A 26,478-nucleotide genomic window follows, 5' to 3' on the forward strand; every position below is an offset into this window, starting at 1 on the left:
TGGTAATTCTTTCCAAAGTTCGTTTTTTTTTTGTATCGCGTTCGAATTGGTAGCCTGTTGGCATATTGGGGAATCATATGCGGCTTTTGATTATGTCTGGGGTGGCTTATTGCCTGAGCAGTTCGTAATGGGTGAGACGAGATCATTGAATTCGAGATCAGTGCAATCTAAGTATATGAAGTAAATTAAGGGGTTAAGACCATTGTTTGGTTCAAAATGAGGTGATAGTTCTTGCCAGAAGTATAGACCCAATGAATTGTTGATTCGGCGGTGTTATGAATTTATACAGATCTCATCTGTCGTATCGGTATTGTAAGAATTTGAACAAGACCTATGTATGTCATGCAGAGCATGGGATGTGTAATGATTTTTCTTCTAGATGGGATCAATGGAAGTTCTTGACTAGTTGAGTACGTAAACGTTCATGGTTCGGAAAGGAGGTGAAGTCCTCATGTTACCTTAGGATGGTATGGTATATGCAATATATTGTGAAGGGTTGAGATTTGTGTGTGTAAGGTTACAGTTCAGTTATGAATAGAAATTCATAACATTCTTAGGCGGTACGGGCAGCTTTAGGTGATTAGAGAAATGAGCTTCAGATGATTAGGGTGAATGATCTTCAGATGATTAAGGTAATGGTATTGCTAATTGGAAGTGATTTGATGAGAGTATATGTATCAGAAAAAGGTAATGTGATTAAATTGATGATATTTCGGTAGTAGTGCGGCATGTTCTTGGTGAGTCCACTGGTGGTATTCGGGTTTGCTTGGTAGCACAGGGAAATTTTGAGTATCTGTCGTGGAATGATTGGGTATCAAAGGTGTGAATGTATTCGCATGGTGGAAATTGGAATTAGGTATGATGATTTGTGTGCCATATGGAGTTGGAGACTGGGAGTTCTCATGTACAGGCTAGGTTGTGGTGGTGGATCGTGTGTATTCGGCACCGTTTAGCGACAATCGGGATTTGGAGGCTCGAGTGGATCTTTGTTTGCTGGTATGTTAGATTTTGGATGTGATGTCAGAATTCAAACTGGTTGTCTTAGTGTTGAGTGATTCTGAACTATTGCGCTACGGGCAATACCGAAAATGCCACGGGTTGAGTGATGAAGTGCATTGGATTATGTTCTAGCAGAGTGGTTTATATTTCAAAGGACCAGCGGACAGTTGGGAAGGATTGCTTTCTTAATTGGTCCATTCGTGATGGATGTCAGTGCAAAGGTTGCTATCATTAATTCAGTTCCGGTGTTGGGGGACTTTTCAGATGAGTTTCATATGGCTAGGCATGTCGCCGGACGAGGTTGTTGATTTCGGTATTAATTTAGTGCGGGGCACCGGATCGTCTGGCTCCGATAGGAGTTGTAGTAGTGAAAGTCGAGCGGGATGAGTAATTGGGTGTTGCTCGGTGAATAACGTACTGGTTATGTTCTATCAGGTTTGCGTGGTGTGTGTTATTTGTTTCACCATGGGTGTAATGATTTGCTTTGGATCCAGACATCAATTGAGCATGGTTGTCGATTTCAAGCATAGTGACTTGAGGTGTTTCCTGTGGAGTAGTATTTGGATAGGAACGCGCGTTGCAGCAAAGCTGTGTGGAAACATGACATTGCGGGTCAAATTTGTGTGTCCTATTTCTATGATGTGAGACAGGGTCTCAACCTTGTGTTGTGGCAGTACTGGTGAGTTTGAGGTACAACTCTCTCAGTTGAGTCATTTTCATGAATTGAGTATGTTCGAACCGTTTCTTATTGGTGCACGTATTATGCAAGTTATGGCTTAGGCATGTATTGATGTGTCATGTCACCTGAGTAGTGTGTTTGGTCAGAAGAGATCGTTGAAATAATTAATGAATGCGAACGGATTTGATTTCAGTATGTGTGATGGGTAAATATTGAGGTTCGGTTCAAAATTTGCTATGGTAATTACCAGGAGAGAAATGACTTCATGAATGGTTGACATAGGAAATGGTTATGATTTATTGCGTGTTTCCTTTATCATTGGCAGTATGTGAAAGTGTTGGAATGAGGCTTTAGTTGTTAAGAGGTTTCCTATCGATATTCGATTATTATGTGCAGCTACTGTGAATAGAAATTATCGTTCCGAGTGTTTGAGTTATGTGGTATATCAGATAATTGCACCTGATTTTGTAGGTATGGGTTATTACAGCTGGTTCGGGCTTATTCTATGTATGGATGTGAAGTTCTAATCTTGTGTATGATTTCGAAAGGTGCAGTGTGGTTCTGTGGTTTATGGACTAGACGGATTGTGAAATTTCAGCTATGTTGTGTTATCGGACCTATACGAGATAGGGTAGTGTGGGATCACCCACGGGTATATTCTTGGTAAAGTCGTTCAACTATTGGTTGGCTTCTAGGACAACTCTAGGTACGCTCGAGGACGAGTGTTTGTTTAAGTTGGGTAGGATGTGACGACCCGACCCGTCGTCTCGTGAGTTATCACCCTGTTTTCCCCATTTCCTATTTCTTTATGCTTCATTATTAGTGTTGGGTGTGAACGAGTTGATTTGGATTGGTTTTAGTAGGAAATGAGACACTTAGTCTCTTTAAGAAAGGTTTGTTTTGGAAAAGTCAATCAGACGTTGACTTATGTGTTAGAGGGCTCGGATTTGAATCCTGATGATTCGGTTAGCTTCGGGGGATGATTTGTGACTTAGGAGTGTAATCGGAAGTAATTTTGGAGGTCCGGTGTAGAATTAGGCTTGAATTGACGAAGTTAGTATTTTGGCGAATTCCGGTTGATAGGTGAGATTTTGATTATAGAGTCGGAATGGAATTTCGAGAGTTTTTGTAGCTTCGTTAGGTGATTTGGGATATGTGTGCAAAATTTCAGGTCATTCTGACGTGGTTTGGTCGGGGTTTTTGATCGAAAGTGTATTTCAGAAGTTTTTAGAAAATTAGGCTTGAATTCGATGAGTTTTGGGTAATTCGATATTGTTTGAGGTGTTTTGATGATTGGAAGAGGTTTTAATAATGTTATGAATTATGTTGGCATGTTTGGTCGGGGTCCCATGAGGCTCGGATAAGTTTTGGAAGAGTTTTTGGAAGATTTTTGTCGTTTGAGCATAAGCATGTAATGGTCCAAAGGTCCATTTTTAGTTCTAGAGATCGAAATTTTATTTCGAGATTTCCAGAATTTAAATAATGAATTATAGGAGTGATCTGGAAAGTTTGGTCTAATTTCATCAAGTCGCGATTGGGTTTTTGACACGAAACATGAGTTAATTGTTTAACGAGCGAAATGGATATCGCACTGAGCAAACGAGCTCCGAATTGAGTTTTGATTGAAGGACTATGTTCGTATCGTTATTTGTGACTCATAGGAAGATGAATCATCGAATTCCGAGTTCGTATGATGGAGTTAGAGCCATTTTAGTAAAAAGAAAAGTGCTGCAATTTCTTTGGCTGCTGCTGTATTTTTTTTAGCAGCGTGAACAGTAACCGCGCGTGAACAGTAACCGCGTGGGTGAACAGTGACCACGCACGTGAACAGTAACAGCGCGGGTGAACAGTACTTCCGAAAAATTTGAGTTTACAAAACAAATCATCCGCGATTTTGGGTTATTTTTCCTCTATGGTTGATCATTTTGAGAGCTTCTTGGTGGAGATTAAAGAGGGATTCAAGGGGGAACGACTTAAGGTAAGTTTCTTGGACTTAGAACTCATTTTTATTGTGAATTCCACCTAGAGATTCATGAAATATAAGCCTACAAATCAAGAACTAGGGCTTGAATTTTGAAACCAAACAATTAGGATTTGATGGGTCATTTGAACTCGGATTTGGGAGTTCTTAGTATGTATAGACTCGTGGTGAGACAAAGAATCTGGTGATGTTAATTTTCTGATTTTTCGAGACGTGAGCCCGGGGCTCGGGTTTTGTCAAATTTGTGAATTTTGATATTTTTCGATTGCTTTCGATAGGGTATTGTCTCTTTAGCATAATGCGATATATTCGTTGTGATTTTGGGCAGATTCATCGCAGGAGGAGGGTAATTTGAGAGGCAAGGGCATATCGAGCTAGACTTTGACCGTCTTGAGGTGAGTAATTGATGTAAATGATGTCCTGAGGGTTTGAAACCCTGAAATTTCACATCGCAACGCTATATTGAGGTGACTTGCACGCCGGATAACGGGTGTGGGGTAGAGCACCGTTAGGGATTGTGACTTGGTCCGTCCCGAGAGATGTTTTTACCGTATTTTCTACTTGAACTAAATTGAGAATCATCCTTACTTGGATTTTATTGTTACATTTGGGCTTCTTGCCAATTATTTGAATCCTTCAGGGATTGATATCACTGCTTTCGCATATTTTGCATATCATTTGACCTCAGTCCAAGGTTTTAAATACTGTTTTGTAAACTCAACCATCTTTCTACGATTTGAAAACTTAAATGATATTTCTAAATGATATTTCGGGTTGAGAACTACTATTTTACAAATGCCCAAGGGGCTTATGATGATTTCTGGACTGAGCATGGATCGGGCTGCACGCCGCAACAGTGTTAATATGATATTGAGGCCGAGAGCCTGGTTGATTACATTGATATTGAGGCCGAGAGCCTGGGTGATTATACTGAGATTGATATGAGGCCGACGGCCTAGATTTGATGCCACGAGATGGCTTGATATTGCGCTTGGGTTGTAGGAGCCCCTCCGGAGTCTGCACACACCCCAGTGAGCGCCGTCGACGATAAATAAATGGATGACTCAGGCTGCACGCCGCAGTGGGTACTAGAGTGTACCATCATATGCATTTCATTGCACTCATGCATTTATTTTTATCTGTTATACCTGTCTCAGTATTTGGTACTCTGACTTAATTGACTTGTTGCTTCACTATTTGTTGTTCTAAACTGCCAGTTATAGTTTACTTTGTATTTTTTCATGATTTCTCATTCTCGGCCTTTATTTATGTTTATTACTCACTGGGTCGGAGTACTCACATTACTCCTTGCACCTTGCGTGCAGATCCAGGTACACCACAGGCTAAGTGAGGAATTGTTTAGTTGAGCAAGCAATATCCGGGAGTATTGAGGTAGCTGCATGGCATTCACAGCCTTGATCTCTCCCCTCTATCTCTATCTTTTATTCCGTATTTTTCCTAGACAGACTTGTAATAGGTGGATATTCTGTATTAGATGCTCATATTCGTGACACCGAATTCTGTTGGGCTATGGTGTGGTATTTTAATTGAACTTCCGCAGATTTTATTATTAATTATACACTTGAATGAAATGACTTAGTAAATTCTCTGTGATATTTATCTTTAATCTGAATAAGAATTTGGGATAATGTTGTTGAATGGTCGGGTTTTCCTAGAAGTGTGTTGGTCGCCATCATGACCGGGGTTGAGGTCGTGACAAAAGTGTAGTTCATTTCGTAGATGCGCGTGAGGCAAAAAAAAAAAGCTGAAAACTAATTTACTTGTCGAGGTGTCACTTTCCTATTGGATACTCTAACTAATTAAACTTAATACTAATTTTCTCTTTTCTTATTCATTTTTCTTTTCTTTTTTGTTTCTTTTTCTCTTTCTTCATTTTAACAGAACCATTGTCACCCTCTTCCTCCCCATTTTTTGAAACTAAGTCATGATTTGTTTTTTGCTTCGTTTTTTTTTTCTTGTTGAATCGCTATTCCCACTCCTCTGTTTCCTCCGCCATATTCGCCATATTCACCTACCTGCGGTGCGGTGGCTGCCGCCGGTACTGGCCTTAACATCGGCTTCCCTATGCACAAATCTGACACATTCCGGTTCAGAAAATTAACTGTTATGCAATAATAAGGATTAGAATTTTTTTAAATAGTATTTGAAGAAGATAAAGAAGAATGTTATATATTATGGTTAATTTTATATAAATACAGAGATAGAAGGAGATAACGGAAAATTTTTTCGGAATCGCCATACACGGAAGACCCCGGTGGTGATTTGGTTTATGATAATTACTGGTGAGTGGTGATCCATTTGTCTTTTTTGATTACCTATTCTCCACACATTTTTCTTTTTCTCCCATTTTTTCTTTTACTATATGATATTTAGGATGTGGATTTAGAAATTGAGTCATGGATTTAAGTTGGAATAATTTTAATACTTGATTGGAGAGTTTGAAATATCATTTTTCATACAAGAAATTTTCTCTTTTTTCTCTTAGATCTGGGTGTGTGGGTATTCTTTTGTGAGATTGATGGGAAGAAAAAATAGTCAAATTAAAGGTGCTAAAGTGGAGTAGTAGGGGAGGTGGTTCTGATTTTTCAGAGATAGAATTAATGGGTTTAAGGAAGGTTATGGTTGTGACTGCCTTCCATGGTGGTTGGGTGCGAAAATAATGATGAAGGAAGCTGGAGAAGATGAAATGAAAAAAAGAGTGGAAAAAAGAAAGAAAAAGTAAAAAAAAAAATAGTGCAGTATTTGACCCATGGCGCGTGTTAACACAGCCTACCACAAGACTGATTTGCCATTTTGAAGGAGGTATAAAATTTAGTTTAGATAAGAATAGTGGGGTGTTAGGACACCCGTAAAGTTAATGTGTGTAAATGATTTTTCCGAACAAGTTTAATAGGATTTTTATGCATTTTCTCTCTGATATATTATACAAGTTTTATCATCTCTAAACATAGGCCTCCAGTGACACCAATTACAAGAATATAATCAAAATAAGGGATTCAACAAAATATATCCAACTACAAGGGATATTGGTAAATATTAAACAATCCTCAAGGATTATATTCATGGCGTGAGGATGAATAAGGACGATGCATGGGATTTTAATTTCTTAAGGTTTCAAGATATTAAACATGTTGGAAAATGAAACCTGAGTTGCTTGTTTGAAAGGATAAAAAATAAATTTTAACAACCGTATCAATCATGGCCCCCTCTCTCTCTCCTTTTTTATTTATTTATTATAAACGCCCTAAGTGGATTAAGAGGAATTAACTCCATGTCTAGTAAATCAATGTTCATGCATCACGTGATTGTTAGTTCACTTAGACGGTTCGAACTATTACAATGAATGGTTGTCATTCATTATCTTATGTTTGAATCATACTTAATAGTTTGATAGTTTTGAAATATAGATACCGGTTATTTTACATTAATAATGTATATTTTACATTCTCATGATGTAATTTAAACGCTATATTAATATGTTGTTTGCATTCATATTACGAGAAAAAATTATACTCTTAAATCTTAAATCTTGTCATGCTATTAATAAGATTTTCGGCCACCACATGAGTTAAAATATCCTATGCAATTCATCTTCTCCGCCACTTAAAATGTCCAACTTTATGGGATAAATAAAACCAAAATAAAATAAAATAAGAAGAAACCAAATTGAGAGACATAAAAGTAAAATAAATTATTGAATCAAGAAAATAAAGGAGAGGAAAATAAAAGAAGAGAAACTTCTAGTGTTTTCTCAAAACCCCAAAATACCCCGCTTGATAATATCAGAGATTCAGAATATTAAAACTAGGAAAAATTACCACAATCATACCGAATTAATAAATGCATATAATATTTTTTTCACAAAGAAATTATGATATAATAATGATAGAATAATATATAAATTATTATCGGAATCAAACACTTTAAAATATTATTTAGAGTATGAGTTCACCATCAATAAAAGAAATACATGTAAAATCTTAATCTTATAAATGGGATGTGAAAGAATAACATATAAAATACTTTAGTTATCCCTATTTGTGTAATGTAGTTCAGATTTCGAGAGTCAAATGAGTTTTTCTTTGATCATAATTTTTTAATCTGTCATTTAATATTTTTAAATTATTAATTAATATAATTTATAGTATTTTTATGTAGTTTTTAAATATATAAATTTTACTTTAAAAACTTAAGAATTCTATGTTCGAATTCACTGTTAAAACTAAAATCTTGACTCTCAAAATTTGAATTGTATTACTTAAATTGATATGAATGGAGTAATGTAATTATTTTAAAGGTTTGTATTATCTATAAAGATATTCATTTAATTATTTATTATTGACTTTTAATATTATATTTACCAAATTTGGTTTGCACATTAAGTACCAAGTAAGTCCGTCTTTTGTTAGTATGAGGTTCTGTGATTGTTTAGAGGTAACATCGGACTGAAATATGATCTAGCTACAGTTTTGTAATTCTCTCTTTGGTGATGAATAAAATAATTTAGTTACAAATTTTTTGGGAGAATTATTTAAGTATATACAATTTGATATTGACACCTAATATCTTTCAAAACCTATATGGATATTTTTTTTTGTATTGTACTTCTGTCTGAACTAATACTAAAAATTGTCATATTAACAGAGTCTAAAATTTACACAATACTTATTTACGAAATAGATATCAAAGTGAAAAAACACAAATATATCTCAATTAATTTTACACCGGCTGAGAAAGTGTAAAACAAAATAAAATTATTTAAGGAGGGCAGATACGTCTCTTCACAACAGCATAACCAAAGACCCGAGACTCGTATAAACCGCATCATACAGTAGCTAAAGTAACACTCTTTCCATCGACCTTCCCCTGTTTTCATCACTCATTTGTTCTCTCAATTTTCCTCAAAATAATGGCTTCCATCTCTTCTCTAAATCAAATTCCTTGCAAAACTCTGCAAATTACATCCCAATATTCAAAACCCACCTCAAAAATCTCAACTTTTCCCATCACCTCCACAAATTTCCCATCAATTTCAGTCAAAGAATTCACAAACCCAAAACCAAAATTCACAGCACAAGCCAAGAACTACGACAAGGACGACGAGTGGGGTCCAGAAGTGGAGCAAATAAAGCCAAGTGGAGGAGGAGTAGCGGTAGCAGAGGAAGAACCACCAAAGGAGCCGAGCGAAATCGAATTGCTGAAGAAACAGTTGGTTGATTCATTTTATGGAACCAATAGGGGTTTGAGTGCTAGCAGTGAAACTCGTGCTGAGATCGTGGAACTCATCACTAAGCTTGAATCCATGAACCCAACTCCTGCTCCTACCGAGGCGTTGCCTCTTCTCAATGGCAAATGGATTCTTGCGTAAGTTCCTGTTTTCACCTGCACCATGAAAAATATACTTTTTTTTCCATTTATTTATGTGGTCCATATTGCTATGTGTGAAATGAACAAAAATAATTTCTCAAACTACAATATTGTCAGAAAGAAATGAATTAATATTCCGAATTTATACCAAAAATTAATTTCTTTTTTCTTTGTTAAGCTGGAATCTGTAATTCTTTTGGGAAAACGGAGAATAACTTTTTTATCAACTTTTGTTGATTTTATGAAAAATTCTCGCTTAATTGAAGGGGTAGTTTAAGGCTGATGAATCTTTTGGATGAATTACTTTAGTAGCAAGGATTGAATCACATGACTAACTGTTTCACTAGCTTGCAATTTTCTTTTAGTTATTACATGTTGTGTATGTTGATTATTGTGCTCTAAGCAATCGGATTCTTTTGTTAAATAAAAACTATCATAGTTCATTTATTCAGCAATCGAATTTGAGTTAACATTCCTGCCTATCTGGAACACAAAGGAAAGATAATAAAAGGTTTTGGTACCTGGAAAACCAGAAGTATCCGGAGCCTAAGAGAAACAGTCAAGTTGTCTCCGCGTGACCTACAGGTCATGGGTTCGAGCCATGGAATTAGTCATTGATGCTTGCATCAGGATAGACTGCCTACATACACCCCCTCGGGATGCGGCCCTTCACCGGTCCCTACTGAACGCGGGATGCTTTGTGCACCAGAAAACTAGAAGTATCCCTAATACATATCAGGATTTTAGTGAAATCCCTTCACTGCCGTGTTCGACAAAGGTTACTTAGAAGTTTTTGATTTATGGGTGCTAAATACCACGGCTAAATATACCTATTAAAGATATTACTGCGACCATATATGTTGCCATGACCATACATCAAATCAAACATACGTCCACCCCTAATTTTAGAGTATTTTTGAGATGCAGCAAAGTTGAAGGAGATTATAATAGTTTGATGTGAAGAGACTAATTTTCTTTGAGAATCACTTTCTAAGGGTGGCATCTTTTCACCACCATCACTGTTGACTTGTTGATTTGTAGCTAATCATTATCTTTTGATGAAAACAAGGACATTCTTTAGTGCACTAAGAATGTTAAATGTTCTTTCTTCATTGTAAATGTAATATACTCGCGCTTGTTGGCATGAACACTTGGAATTGTATACCGGAAAACTGCAGGTACACATCTTTTTCTGGTCTGTTCCCCTTGTTGTCAAGGGGCACACTGCCTCTAGTTCGCGTCGAGGAGATTTCCCAGACCATCGATTCTGAGACTTTTGTTGTTCAGAATTGTGTCGTCTTTGCTGGACCTTTAGCTACAACTTCCATTACTACCAACGCCAAATTCGAAGTCAGAAGTCCTAAGCGTGTCCAGGTCATTATCTTCTTCCACATTTTTCTAGTCTAGTCATCATCCCTCATACTTGATCATCATTTTGGTCTCATGTTATACTGTGTTTCGTGGTTCAGATTAAATTTGATGAAGGCATAATTGGAACACCCCAGTTGACGGATTCTATTGAGCTGCCTGAGAACGTCGAATTCTTGGGACAAAAAATTGATCTAAGCCGTTTTAAAGGCTTGATTAATTCAGTCCAAGACACAGCTTCTTCAGTAGCCAAGTCTATTTCCAGTCAACCACCAATTAAGTTTCCTATTTCCAACAGCAATGCACAATCTTGGCTGCTGACAACATACCTGGATGATGAGCTTAGGATTTCCAGAGGAGATGGAGGCAGTGTATTTGTGTTGATCAAGGAAGGCAGTCCCCTCTTGAAGCCTTAAAAAGACATTTTCTTGAAGTTGTGTATGATGCTAGCTAGTATAGAAGAGCAAAATATAGAAAGGAAAAAATAAAAGATGATGTAAACTAAAAATATGTATTTACATTGAAAGATAAATCTATAGATCTGCATGACCTCATGATTTGTAACTATTGAGGTTTCCTGGTGTATCAAATATAGGAAATATATGGCTTGAAAGAATTAGCATATGAACTACGCTGGAATTCAATCAACTTTGGAAGCCTTTTTATGGCGATTTACTTTGAGTGAACCATTAAAATAGTTGATTGAATTCCAAAGTTGGTTTGGGGCCTTAAAGGATTATATAGCCTGTTTGGTCAAACTTTTTTTTTTGGCCACAAGTACTTTTTTGGGTCAAAAGTATTTTCTTTTCTAAAATTAAGGTGTTTGGCCAAGCTTTTAGAAGAAAAAAGTGTTTTTTAGGAGAAACAGAAACAGTTTTTGAGAAGTAGAAAAAAGTAGTTTCTCTTCAAGAACACGTTTTTGAGAAGCACTTTTGAGAAAAATACACTTAGAAGGAGTTTCTAAAAGCTTGGCCTAATACTAATTACTGCTCAAAATTGTTTTTTAAATTAATTAGCCAAACATAAGTTGTCTCTCACCAAAAACACTTTTATGAAAGATACTTTTGAGAAAAACACTTCTTAAAATAAGCGGATTTTAGAAGTTTTGCAAAATATGCTATTAGTATAGTGGTAAGAGTGTACTTGTAAGAATATAACACATTATGTGAGAGTTAAGACATAGGAGTTTAAATTCTGTCACAAACAAAATGTTGATATTTTAATAGAAAGAATAGAATGTTGGAAGATTATATTAGCATTTTTTTTGGGGAACTCTTATATTAGCATGTTGTTATTGTTGTTGTTGTTGTTGTTGTTATATTAGCATGTTGGAAGACTTGAAGTTGAAGCGAGTAGAATTTGTTCGGGAGAGATGTTTCCAATCTTTTCAATGCATGGTTAATTTTTTTCTATTAAGTATTGACCTTAGAAGAACCTCAGAAGTGGAGTTGAAAAACATATATTATTATGCTTGAAAAGTTAATATCGTTTGTGAGAACCACATCATAATATTTAAATTTTAAAAATTGATTAAGCAAAAACGAATCGCTTCGGAATGTCCCATGGGAAATTAATAAAAAAATAGCTTAATTAACAAAAATGTGAATTTTTATCAAGTAAGTTCAATCTACATCTATATATACATATTAAAGCAAGAAAGTTACCATATATAATTGACATTATGGTTAAGCCAAGTGGCAAGCTAATAAATATCAATAGTATATGGTAACTTTATTCTATATTTGACTACTCAGTTAAATACAAATATAATATAATATAATATAATATAATATATACGGAATTTGAATTAAAAGATAATTTTGAATTTATAAATAAAGTTCTAAAATTTGAATTTAAATTAAAAATAAAATTTATCTTTTTTTATCTTGTTATCATACTTAATTTGGTTAATGATCATGTGCAATCATGTTAGGAACTTTTGTTATTTTTTATAATTATTTAAATACTACTTCGCCTCTAGCAAAAAAAATTACTCCATATAACTATAAAACTCTTTTTAAAATTTTATAAGTATAGTTCTTTGAAACACTGTAGCTAGATTTGAATAAAACGTAATTCTTTTAAAATAAATGTAATATATAGGGTACACATCTATGTTTATCTAAATAACAAAAAAGAGTTTACAAAATCAAATAAAAGTTTACTTACATATATAATAAAGTAAACATACATGCTGGAGAAAGAAACATCACAAAATCAGTCAATAATTAAAAAGAAAAAAAGTTATTTCTTTTTTCTTATGAAGAATATTTGTTTGAAGAATCAATTTGCATAAATGGAAGAATATTTAGCATTATTCTTATACTTCCTACCAAACGAACCCTTAATTTCTTTGTGATGGTTAATAAACAATAACCAAAGCCATAATTTCATTTCAGAGCAAAAAAACTCAATCCACTCGATAAAAATCATACTCCTACTTGTGACATTGTTAAATAATGCTATGGCAATCCTTTACTAGACTATGGTTTTAAGTCATAGTCAAAATAGTTATTTTAAGGCCTATAGCTAGTAAAAATTGTACGGGGCACCCTATTTGGTCGCCCCCATTTAACATATACCCATTTTTTTTAAAATGTTTTAATTTGTATCCATTTTTTAAACAACTTCAGCCCCCTTTCTCCTCCTTCTCCTCCTTTGTTTTCTTCTTCTTCTTCTTCTTCTTCTTCTTCTTCTTCTTCTTCTTCTTCTTCTTCTTCTTCTTCTTCTTCTTCTTCTTCTTCTTCTTCTTTCTTCTACTGTTGTTGATGCTGCTATGAAACTTCAGTTCATGGGATGATTGTCATAAATATGTTTATCAGATTATTTAAAAACAAATTATAAATAATTATGTAAGTTAGTAGACAATAATTTGTGAATATTTCCATGTAATTCTGTCCTTTTCACGTTTATTATTTTCAAAATTTATGATTTAGATGTTGTTGGCAATCTGATTATTTTATAGTAGCAATACACTATGAAAGAATAAGGTGATTATTTATCTAGTATGTTAGAAAGCTTTTTCAAAAACTTCAGCTTATATAGTGTTGAAGTTTTTACAAATGAACTAAATAATTTTAGCATCTTCTACTGAAGTTTTTGAAAAAACTTTATGACAAAACTAATGAATCCAGAACAAAAAAACTTTAGCTTATATTGTGCTGAAGTTTTTACAAATGAACTAAATAATTTCAGCATCTTCTGCTAAAGTTTTTGATAAAGCTTATCCAAGACAAAAAAACTCCAGCTTATTTAGTGCTAAAGTTTTTACAAATGAACTAAATAACTTCAGCATTTTCTGCTGAAGTTTTTGAAAAGCTTTATTACAAAACTAATGAATCCACGACAAAAAAAAACTTCAGTTATTTTAGTGCTGAAGTTTTTACAAATGAACCCAATAACTTCAGCGTATTGCCTTTGCTACTTCAGGCCCGTCTACTAGAATGTTGAAGTTTTGCGTGATTGTCTTTGCTACTTCAGCCCCGTATGCTGAAGTTACGCGAAAAAGTGGGTATTCTTGCAATTATTTTTGCAAAGCGGACACAAGTTAAAACGTGACCCAAAAAGCGGGTATAGATGCAAATCCCCCATTGGGTAATATAGCTGGAATTGGTGTTGTTATCGTTGACCAACTGGAGAAAGTTTTAACTTTTCTGGCCTGGCACCTAGTGTTTCTTTAGTAAACCCTAAAATATATGAGATACTGGAAATCAAGGCATAAAAATAAACAGAAAAACGGGAAAGAAAAAACTAAATCAAGTTGTGTTTGCTCAATGGTAATTAGCCTAAATAGAGAATGAAGTGTTATAAGCTGTACACCGTTAAGTGCAGACCTCAAATTTCACTAAAGATACTTTTTCATAAAAATTGCACGGGGCGCCCTATTTGGTCGCCCCCATTTAACCTATACCCATTTTTTTAAAAAAGTTTTAACTTGTACTCATTTTTTAAATAACTTCAGCCTCTTTCTCATCCTCCTTCTCCTCCTTCGTTTTCTTCTTCTTCTTTTTCTTCTTTCTTCTACTGTTGTTGGTGCTGCTATGAAACTTCAGTTCATGGGATGATTGTCATAAGTATGTTTATCAGATTATTTAAAAATAAATTATAAATAATTACGTAAGTTAGTAGACAATAATTTGTGAATATTTTCACGTAATTCTGTTCTTTTCACGTTTATTGTTTCCAAAATTTATGATTTAGATACTGTTGGCAATCTGATTATTTTATAGTAGTAATACACTATGAAAGAATAAGGCGATTATTTATCTAGTATGTTAGAAAGCTTTTTCGAAAACTTCAGTTTATATAGTGCTGAAGTTTTTACAAATGAACTAAATAGCTGCAGCATCTTCTGCTGAAGTTTTTGAAAAAGCTTATCCAGGATAAAAAAAACTTCAGCTTATATAGTGCTAAAATTTTTACAAATGAACTAAATAACTTCAGCATCTTCTGGTGAAGTTTTTGAAAAAGCTTATCCAGGACAAAAAAACTTCAGCTTATTTAGTGTTGAAGTTTTTACAAATGAACTAAATAACTTCAGCATCTTCTGCTGAAGTTTTTGAAAAAGCTTTATGACAAAACTAATGAATCCAGGACAAAAAAACTTCAACTATTTTAGTGCTGAAGTTTTTATAAATGATATAAATCATTTAATCATCTTATCCAGGACAAAAAAACTTCAGCGTATTGCCTTTGCTACTTCAGGCCCGTCTACTAGAATGTTGCAGTTTTGCATGATTGCTTTTGCTACTTCAGCCCCGTATGTTGAAGTTACACGAAAAAGTGGGTACACTTGTAATTTCTTTTACAAAGCGAGCATAAGTTAAAACGTAACCCAAAAAACGAGTATAGATACCAATCCCCTCTTCTTTTAACTCATTCTCCATATTCGTGGGATAATTCCTTCCCTATAATTTATATTGTAAAATATTAGGAACAAATAAGAATTGGGTATATTATGTCACTTCGATATTCCTCTTATGTTGCTTGATCTTGGAAATTGAAGTTATTTTAAATAGATTGGAGAGAAAATGAAAGGAAGTTATTTCAATGTGAGGATAGATAGGCTGTGGCATTTGAACAAATGGTCCTTTTTAAGTGCCACTACTTCAATTTGGCTCAGTAGGTTAACAGGAATAAATATAAACAAAAAAAGAATTAACCCAAATAGTCGCCCACTCAATCACCTAAATTAAAAATAGCCGATGGACGTATAATATATACATAATTTTTATAATATACGTGTATAGTTATGTATAATCAGTATATAATTTATGTATATTGCTAGAAAAAGTAAACAATAAATATCACCGGCTATTAGTGGAAAGATCCCCACAAAAGGCCATGATGCAACTTATCCAAATAGGTCGGGCAATTCCAAAGGAGAAAATTTGACTTTATACCTATTAAGTTGTCACGATCCAAAACCGACCCGGTCGTGATAGCACATATCGTGAAACTAGGCCAGCCGACACATTTCCAAAATAGTTCAACATTTCATTTAAAGCTTAAATAATACCATTTCCAACTGAAATTTCCATAAAAGATGTAAAGTCAAAACCAAAATAAAAGTGGAAAATAAAATGTCCGACCTCTGGTGTCACTAGTCATGAGCAATACTACATCTGTTTCGAAACATAACTAGACCAAAATAATCTGAAAATATCCAAAATATACTAGAAGGTAGATAAAAAAAAAGAGAAAGGCGGGACTGCGAACGTCAGGAAGCTACCTCACTATCTCCGATGAAATCCGCGTCTGGAATAGTCAACAGCCGCTACCGTGGCCTGAGACACCTGGATCTGCACACAAGGTGCAGGGGGTAACGTGAGTACACCAACTCAGTAAGTAACAAGTCCAAACTATGGTCTGATAGATAGTGACGAACTAAACCTCAATAGGTATCACAATTAGTCTGTACAGTAAAGTAGGCATGCTTGGAGATCAAGTATTCAGCTCAATAGTAAGTAAATACAAATTTAAACAGTGTGAAGTATAAAGCTCAGCAAATCTCTTCGTACCAATGCACATAAAGCATGAAAATGTACCATGTACCTCCACTCTCAAGTGCTCGACCGATCGGTACTATATATAGCCATCCGGCCTAGGAAAGATCCATCCCGGAATATATACACATCACTGACAACAGTCACCCAGTACCGAGGAAGGCCATTTCATCCCTATGGAGAAGATACATCTTCAGGTATAAGTACTTCGGACAAGATCCATGTCCAGGGAAGATCCATCCCTCAATAATATCAACTGCGCTCACTGGGGTGTGTAGACTCAGGAGGAGATCCTTTCAGCCCAAGCGCTATAACAAGCCAACGAAGGCATAATTAATATTCCACTACGACGTGCAGCCCGATCCCATACTGTCAATCATAATCAGGCTCTCGGCCTCACTCAGTCATCACTTTTCAGTCTCATACACACGGGCTCACAGTGCCATAATACTAGCCCGAAACAATGATATGATGTGCCAAATGATAACAACCGAGACTGAGACATAATAGAATATTCATGAACAAGACTGAGTATAGAGTATCGATGAAACTAATGATCTGACAGCAAAAACCGACCACTCGGGTCTCAACAGTATCGGCGTAAAGCCCTAACATGATGATTAGCATGATTTACAGCTCATTAACTTAATCACATAATCACAACATAGATATTAGCAAGAAAGAGTCACTAAGCGGTGCCATGGAATGATCCAGGCCGCAATTCTCACGGTGCACGCCCACACGCCTATCACTTGGCATTTGCGTTACCTCAATATCAATCATAGAATACATAGTTCGGGGTTTCGAACCCTCAGAATCAAGTTTGGAAGCGTTACTTACCTCAAACCAAGCCAAAATTCTAACCCGTGATGCCCTTGCCTCTCGATTCGGCCTCCAAATACTCCGAATCTAACCAAAATTAGTATATTATCATCAATATATGCTAAAGGAATGAAACCCATACGAAAATTATCAAATTAGACCAAAAATTCCGAATTTGGCTCAAACCCAGCCCCCGGGCCCACATCTCGGAATCCGATAAAAATTACAAAACTAGAAAGCCTATTCGCTCACGAGTCTACCCATATCAAATTCACAAAAATCCGACGTCAAATGGTCATCCAAATCCCTAAATTAACTCTCTAATTCTCCTCCACTTTTCCCCCAATTTTTACCCCAAATTTCCAATTTAGATGTTAAAAATCAAGACACAATCATGGAATTTAACCAAAAACAAGTGAAGAACACTTACCCCAATCACTTCTCTGAAAATTCCCTCTAAAATCGCCTTCTCCTGAGCTCTCTACTGAATTTTGAAATTATGAACTCAAACCCTCATTTTTTTGAACTTAAACATTCTGCCCAGATATCTTCCTCTTCGCGAAGCACAAGCTGCCTCAAGCCAAAAGTACCTTCTTTGCGAACGCAAGGACACACTCGCGAATACAAAGACCACTCTGCTTGACCCTACGCGAACGCGGAACACCTCACGAACGCATAGGCTTAATTGCCTGAAGCTCGAAATGACTGTTGACTCTATGCGAACGCGATTCCCTGGTCGCGAACGCGTAGCCTTAAACACATGAGCCTTCGCAAATGAGGGAACTACATCGCGAATGCAAAGAACACCCAGTTGCCCCTCTCAACATCCCTTCGCGAACGCGAGAACCCTCTCGCGAACGCGATGAAGGAATTCTCTACAACAAAATACTAGAAAATATTCCAGCTTCCAAAACCAAGAATTGGTCCGTTACCACCTGAAACTCACCCAAGGCCCTCGGGACCTCAACCAAACATGAAATCACATCCCATAACATCATTCAAACTTAGTCGAGCCTTCGAATCACTCAAAACAACACCAAAGGACCCTCGGATTCAAGCCTAAGAACTTAGAAACTTTCAAATTCCACAAACAACGTCGAAACCTATCAAAGCACCTCCGAATGACCTGAAATTTTGCACACACTTCACAAATGACACTACGGACCTACTCTAATTTTCGGAATTCCATTCCGACGCCAATATCAAGATTTCCACTGCCGACCGAAAACTCCAAATTTTCAATTTCGCCAATTGAAGGCAATTTCTACCACGGACCTCCAATTTACATTCCGAACACGCTCCTAGGTCCAAAATCACCTAGCGGAGCTATCTGAACCATAAAAGTTCACATCTGAGACCTTCTACACATAAGTCAACATCCGGTTGACTTTTCCAACTTAAGCTCCTAACTTAGAGACTAAGTGTCTCATTCCACTCCAAGATCACTCCGAACCCGAACCAACCAATACGATACGATGAAATATAGATGAACAACACATAAAGAAGTAGAAATGGGGGAAATAAGGCTATAGCTCATGAAACAACCGGCCGGGTCGTTACATCCTCCCCCTCTTAAACAAAAGTACGTCTTCGAACAAGTTTAGAAACATACCTGAAACCTCAAACAAATGTGGATATCTGCTCCGCATCTCTCGCTAGGTCTCCCAAGTAGCCTCCTCCATAGTCCAACCTCTCCACTGCACTTTAACTGATACTATATCCTTTGATTTCAACTTTCGGACCTGCCACTCGAAAATAGCCACGGGCTCCACATCATAAGTCAAATCACCGTCTAACTGCACCGTGCTGAAATCCAAAACATGAGATGGGTCGCCAATATACTTCCAGAGCATAGAAACATTAAATACCTGATGCACACTCGACAAGCTAGTTGGCAAAGCCAGCTCATAAGCTACCTCCCCAATTCTCTGAAGCACCTCAAAAAGCCCAATGAACCGAGGACTCAATTTGCCCTTCTTCCCAAATCTCATAACACCTTTCATGGGTGAAACCTTCAGTAGAACCTTCTCCCCAGCCATATAAGACACATCTCGAACCGTCCTATCAACATAACTCTTTTGCTTTGATTGTGCCGTACGAAGCCGCTCCTGAATCACTTTCACCTTGTCCAAAGCATCCTATACCAAGTATGTACCCAAAAGCCTAGCCTCGCCCAGCTCAAACCAACCTACCGGAGATCTACACCTTCTCCCATATAAAGCCTCATATGGAGCCATCTGAATACTCGACTGATAACTGTTGTTGTAAGCAAACTCCACGAGCGATAGAAACTGGTCTCATAAACCCCAAAAATCAATGACACAAGCACACAACATGGTATTGTACGGCTCTCCAATACTGCAACGTGAATTGAGTACCTCTATTTGAAATGATGGAAACTGGGACACCATGCAGGTAAACAATCTCTCGGATATAAATCTCAGTTAACCGCTTTGAAGAATAGTTAGTACACACAGGAATGAAGTGCGTGGACTTGGTCAGCACATCCACAATCACCTAAATAGCATCGAACTTCCTCAAAGTCCAATTACGAAATCCATGGTGATCCACTCCCACTTCCACCCTGGAATATCCATCTGCTGAAGTAAGCCACCCGGTCTTCACGGCACCCAGATGGATGGAATACCGCGAGCTGTGGGCCTCCTCCAGAATCAACTCCCGAAGCCCATCCAAATTGGGGACACATATCCGGCCCTGCATCCTCAATACTCCATCATCACCAATAGTCACATATCTAACATCGTCGTGTTGAACTCTGTCCTTGAGGACAAGAAAATGAGGATCATCATATTGGCGCTCTCTAATATGATCAAACAATAAAGACTGAGAAACCACACAAGCTAAGATCCGACTGGGTTCTGAAATATCTAACCTCACAAACCGATTGGCCAAAGCCTGAACATCAACCACAAGAGGCCTCTCCCTAATAGGAATATATGCCAAACTGCCCATACTCACTGCCTTCCTACTCAAAGCATCGGCCACTATATTGGCCTTCCCCGGATGGTACAAAATAGTAATATCATAGTCCTTTAGCAGCTCCAACCATCTCCGCTGCCTCAAATTGAGATCTTTCTATTTGAACAAGTGCTGGAGGCTACGATGATTAGCAAACACCTCATAAGACACACCATAAAGATAATGCCTCCAAATCTTCAATGCGTAAACAATGGAAGCCAACTCTAAATCATGAACAGGGTAGTTCTTCTCATGGGGCTTCAACTGATGAGAAGCATAAGCAATCACTCTACCCTTCTGCATCAACACACACCCAATAACAACTCGAGAAGCATCACAATATACTGTATAAGAACCTAAAGTTGATGGCAAAACTAACACTGGAATTGTGGTCAAGGCAATCTTGAGTGTAGACATGTGATTTTTGACCCTCCCCAAGATCTTTTATATATTAGCGTAAAATATTTAATTTAGGCATAATATAGATATTTTAAGTAATTTTGACTCTTTTACTCTATTTTATTACAAGAAAACAAAATCACAAAAATAGGTTCATTTATGTTTTGTAGTCATTTTTAATTAAAAAAAATCTTAAAAATATATACGACAATAGTATTGTATTTTTATTTTAATATGATATTTTGAAAATACCAAAAATAGATTTGTTTTAATGGTTAGTTTTATTTTAATAATTATTTGAATAGTAGGAATAATTAACAAATGGGCGCGTATTTTTAATCTCATTCGCGGCAAAAGAATAGAGCTTAGGCTCGAGCAACCCATCTTTAGGCCTAATTTTGGACCTAGCCCACAATTGTCAAGCCCATAATTCCTAGGCCCATACCTCTTAACCTAAAACCCTACCACTAACCTAGACCTATATATATTAAACAAAGCCTAAAAACTAAAGGGAGCTGAAGGAAAAGCAGCAAAGCTGCGCATGAAAATGAAAAACAAAAGGTTGCGAACCTAAAACGAGAAAAGCTTCTTTGTTTAAGAAGCTATTACGAGCAGCAGCTAGAACAAGCTGCGCAACACAAACGACCTTCCCCCCGACCATCATCTTCTTCATGACCCACCATCTCTGCGTCGTCTTCTTCACGACCCACCACCCTTGCGTCGTCTTCTTCGAGCACACGGCCCCCACCCCCTCCCCATCTCCGTCCTCTCAAAAATGAACCACTGTCGTTCTCTTCTTCTTTAGTAACAACCAGCAACCAGCAGAAGACAACACAAAATAACACCTGCGATATGGACTGAAATCTAGAGCTGCGCCGAATACACGATGCACGACCCCCCCATTGGACTTCGTCATCTTTAGGTTGAAGCAACAGTCCAGTCACCGACGACACCCCATCTTCTTCGTCGACCAAAAAAAAACGTCCAAGTCTGAATTCAAAAGAGAAAGTTGGATCGAGTCGAGTTCGTCGAGTTTGTTGGGTCTGTTCAGTTCCGTTCGAGATTCCGGTGGAGGTCCAGGATCGTCTCATGTTCGTTCGAAGCTTTGTTCACAGTTGGTTTCTAAATATAAAGAAAGCTTATCGCATAAGGTCTATTCTCATACTTATTTTACCTCTATTTGCTTTTGCTAGTTTACTGAATGGGTTTGTTCTGCTGTTGCTCTTCGAATTAACTTCCCTTTCATTATGTAGCCTTAGTTGATTTAGTCAGTTTTATGCCGTGGGTGGATTTGTTGGATTCACGTTTCAGCTCACCATTTATTGCTTGGTCTTGTTACATGTTAGTTTGCCATTTTCTTTCTTTAAAGTTAATGCATATGAATCGTGTTTAGTTAAAAGGAACGTTTAGGTTGGCAACAATTTTGTTTGTAATTATCATGTTATTGTTATTTTGGGATGGGAATTCTAATGTTAGTTTTGAGTTAATTGAGAAAGAAACAAGGTAATAGATTGGGGGACAGTGGGTTGACTATTAGACTAGACCATTAGGCCGTAAGCATGGGAAATAAACCAATTATGAATATCGTAACTTGCTTTAGGCGCGATTATTATTAAATATTGTGGCTATGGGTACGGTTTCTCGTGGCATAGTCATGATACCTTATCCCCAACTCGGGTGTACATTTATGTGACCCAAATCTCAACGGAGTCGAAATGTGTTGACGACCGCGGGTGCATTGATTGCGACGTGGTTCGAGACGCGTTTTCACAACGTTGCAATTCTTATTAAAAATAATAATAATAATAATAAAAGCGGTTTAAAATTAAAAAGCACATAAGCTAGAACGTGTATTAAAATCAGATAAAATCAAATACAACAGTTAAGCGACCGTGCTAGAACCACGGAGCTCGGGAATGCCTGACACCTTCTCCCGGGTTAACAGAATTCCTTACTCGGATTTCTGGTTCGCGGACTGTTAACAGAGTCATAAATTTCCTCGGTTCGGGATTCAACCGGTGACTTGAGACACCATTAATCTCCCAAGTGGCGACTCTGAATAATTAATAATTAAATTCCATTCTGATTGTCCTTTAAATGAAAAAACTCCTTTACGCCCTTGCGGGTGTAGGTGAAAAAGGAGGTGTGACAGCTCTGGCGACTCTGCTGGGGATCGAACCCAGAATCTCTGGTTCAGGGTTCAGAATTCGAGCTTAGATGAATTGTTGTATTTGATTGTATCTGATTTTCCTACATGCTTTGTGCTGAATGTGCTAAATGATACCGCTTTGATATTATCTGAACTATATATAAACTGTGCCGACACCCTTCTCTCTTCACCTCCGGGGATGTGCTTACTGGTTGAGACTCCCTATTCTATTAGTGTCATACCTTGAAATAAGAAAGAGGTCGGACAAGTTACGAAGCCGGATGGCCTTTTGGTTCCCGGTAAGTTGCCCCCTCCTCGACTTGAGTTGTCCGCTCGGGTACACAGTCTAGAACACCGACTCAGGATTTGAACATAGAATAACATGACTTCATGTCGGATCCCTAGTAGGAACGGTTATTTTCATCATGTTGCATTTGACTTAGGGGACTCAACACAGGGGTTGAGTCCGTCTAGGACTAGCAACCTGAAATGAAAAGACCATCCTGATGCATCCTACTTGCTCTGTACATATATTTGTTTCGAACCTGCATGTTGACCGGTTTCTGAATCTCGGGAATGTTGGAAAATTGAGAAAAAAAGAGAAAAGAGAAAAAAAATATCAGTTAGGGAGTTAATTGATTATTTTAGAAATAAAAAATCAATGACCAATTACTGGCGAAACTCTGCCGAAATTTTGAGAAAAAAAGGGAAAATGTTTTATTTTGTTTTACTAAAAAAAAGCAAAGAGAAATAGAAAAAAAAGAGTCTTTTATTTTTGGAAAGTTGGTTGTTGAAAAAGAAAAGGATAAGAAAAGTTTTTGTTTTAGTTTGAAAAACATAAGTTGTTTCATTATTTGTTGAAAAAGGAAAGGAAAAAGAGTCTTTTATTTTTAGTTTGGAAAACAGGTTGTTTTATTGTCTGTAGAAAATGAAAAAGAAAAAAAAAAGAGTTTGTTATTTTTAGCTTGGAATAATAGGCTGTTTTATTTATTGAAAAGAAAAAAGAAAAAAAGAGAGTCTCGTTTCTAAAAATAGTTTTTATTCGCTTATGAAATGCCAAAAATAAAAATGGAAAAGAGTCATGTTTTAAAAATAGTTCGGTTAATTTGCCCGAACTACGCATGGTTTGATTCTCACAGGGCGTGAGATACGTAGGCAACCCTCATCGGGTCCAACCTCCCCTTTGCAAAAATAACCAAAAAATATCAAAATTTTAATTTTTGTCATAAATAAACCAGGTGATGCCGTTTTTGTCAAAAATAGCCAAATGTTCCCAAACGGGGCGCCGGAAGGCTGACTTTGCATAAACAGCCACCTTTGGTCGTATTTTGATTTTTGGCCCTCACAGCCTTAAAATCTTCGCCCCCCGAGGCGCAGGATGGCCGTATTTGCAATACCGGGTCATTTATTTTAATTTTGAAAAAACAAGAAAAGAGTCAGTGGTCAAGTGAATACCGTTCGGATTTTTGGGTCAAAATTGGCATATAGGGGAAGGAATCTGTCATTTTGTTTTTGGGTTTGTATTTCTTTTGATTAGAGTATATGGGTCGTTTGATTTTCGAGTCTGTATTGCATCGTTAAGTTGGTCAGTTTTGTCGTTATTATGAAAATGGAAAATTCCAAAAAAAAAAAAAAATTATTGTCGTTTACCTTTTATTTGCAAGAACTACGCACGGTCTGATTCATACGGGGTCATGATACGTAGGCAATCTCCATAAGATTCGATCGCAACCCAAAAAAAACAAAAAAAAATGAATGAAAAATAAAAAAATGGAAAAGAAGAATTGAAGAAAAATGGGAAAAGATGTTGTGAATAATGAGGACCGACCCAATCCATTCTAACATATTTTGTTTTGAATTGTGAAGAAAGTTGAGGTGGTCGGTTGTGGTAAGCTGGAAACACAAGATCCAAGGAAAATGATAACTGACATCGAAGCTGTTACGAGTGCTCAAGAGACTCAGGGTCAGAGGGTTCAACAAGGGTCTACTGTGGTTGAGGAAAATAGAACACTGAAACAACAAATGACCAAAATGCGTCAAGCCTGGGCCAATGGCCAAGGACAGCCTTGTCACGAGTCACAATTTGCTACATAGCAAGAACAGTACCACTATCCCGAGTACCACTCGTACTCGTTCGAGCTTCCTGTAAACATCGAGAAGCCTGCCCGAAAGAGAGTACACGAAGAAATAACCCAAAGAGTGAAAAGATTAGAACAACGGTTGAAAAACACGCAAGCAATGGCAGGTCAAAAGAGCGTTGCTTTCAGAGATCTATGCATGTTCCCCGATGTCCACTTGCCGCCTGGTTTCAAGGTTCCCAAATTTGAAAAGTACAATGGACATGGAGACCCCATAGCCTACCTGAAAAGGCATTGCAACCAATTGAGAGGTGTGGGAAGAAATGAGGAATTGCTTATAGCTTATTTTGGGGAAAGCCTCACGGGAGTAGCATCTGAATGGTTTTTGGATCAGGACACATCTTGCTGGTATGTCTGGGATGTCATGGCACGAGCCTTTGTCAAACAGTTTCAATGCAACATCGACATCGCCCCAGACCGCATTTCCCTTTCTAACCTAAAAAAGAAACCAACTGAAAGTTTCAGGGAATATGCCACCAAATGGAGAGAGTAGGCAGCTAGAGCTAAGCCACCCATGGATGACCACGAGTTAATAACTGTCTTTCTACAGGCTCAAGAGCCAGATTATTTCAATACATGACGTTCGCAGTGGGTAAATCCTTCACGGAAGCAATTAAAATGGGAGAAATAGTGGAGAACGGTCTTAAGACAGGCAGAATTATAAGTCAAACAGCTCTCAAAGCTGCAGCTCAAGCTGTCCAAATTGAATCTGGTAACACGAATGAGAGGGATGAAGAAATCATGATGATATCAGGGTCGAGAAGAGGTCCTAGGAGAACATATCGAAGGTATGTGCAGCCTCATCAGGTTTTCCATGACCCCCCTAAGCATTACTATCCGCCTTCGAACTCCCCATACTCTATTGATCCTTCCCAGTATGTTGCCCAGCCATCAAATTACCCAAGAAAGCGAGCACGAGTATCACAAAATCTCTACCCGCCTCCGCAAAATGTTCAAGTACCTTATAACCCACATCCAAGCCAAGGGTATAGAAGGGAACAAAAGTTGAAAGATAGTTTTACACCAATAGGAGAGTCCTATGCAAGCTTATTTGAGAAGTTAAAACAACATGACATGATTGCACCCATTCCTCCAAATCAGGTGGACCGACGTGCGAGAAGCTTTGACTCATCTAAAAGGTGTGAATACCACTCCAATGCTCTGGGGCACAATGTGGAAAATTGTCGGGATTTGAAAAGAGAAATAGAAAGGATGATCCAGGAAAATTTGATTCAAGACAGTGGCACCCAGAATATCACGCTGCATCCCTTACATGAGGAGGCACACTTGGTGGGGATGATGCCCGGTGACATGGGGTATGAGAATACTCTTGGGAACTTGTTGACTGAAGTTGAAGATACTGAAGCAGATAGTGATCATGGCAATATGGATGCGAAGCTTAGTGGCTAAGATACCGTGCTTGTAATTGGAAAGACGCTCCATTCCAAAGTCAGTTGGGGAGGAGCTTTGGTAGTCCATTTGGCTGTCATTTCTGTTGTCCGGATTATTTGCAGGGTTGTAATTCGGATATTGTCTTGTGTTCAAACCCTCCTATCCTTTCATTTTTGTCT

At 37.2% G+C, this 26,478-nt stretch overlaps 1 protein-coding gene across 1 annotated transcript; it reads left to right on the top strand.

The window, feature by feature from the left end:
- The first annotated feature begins 8,510 nt into the window (after nucleotides 1-8,510).
- Nucleotides 8,511-11,090, top strand: LOC138886487 (light-induced protein, chloroplastic-like). The gene is made up of 3 exons (XM_070167740.1): nucleotides 8,511-9,044; nucleotides 10,226-10,421; nucleotides 10,517-11,090. The coding sequence occupies exons 1-3, from the start codon at nucleotides 8,590-8,592 to the stop codon at nucleotides 10,829-10,831; spliced, it is 966 nt and encodes a 321-aa protein (XP_070023841.1). The 5' UTR covers nucleotides 8,511-8,589; the 3' UTR covers nucleotides 10,832-11,090.
- Nucleotides 11,091-26,478: the final 15,388 nt, after the last annotated feature.

This window comes from Nicotiana sylvestris, chromosome 2 (genome assembly GCF_000393655.2).
Source record: "Nicotiana sylvestris chromosome 2, ASM39365v2, whole genome shotgun sequence".
NCBI classification, from domain to species: domain Eukaryota; kingdom Viridiplantae; phylum Streptophyta; class Magnoliopsida; order Solanales; family Solanaceae; genus Nicotiana; species Nicotiana sylvestris.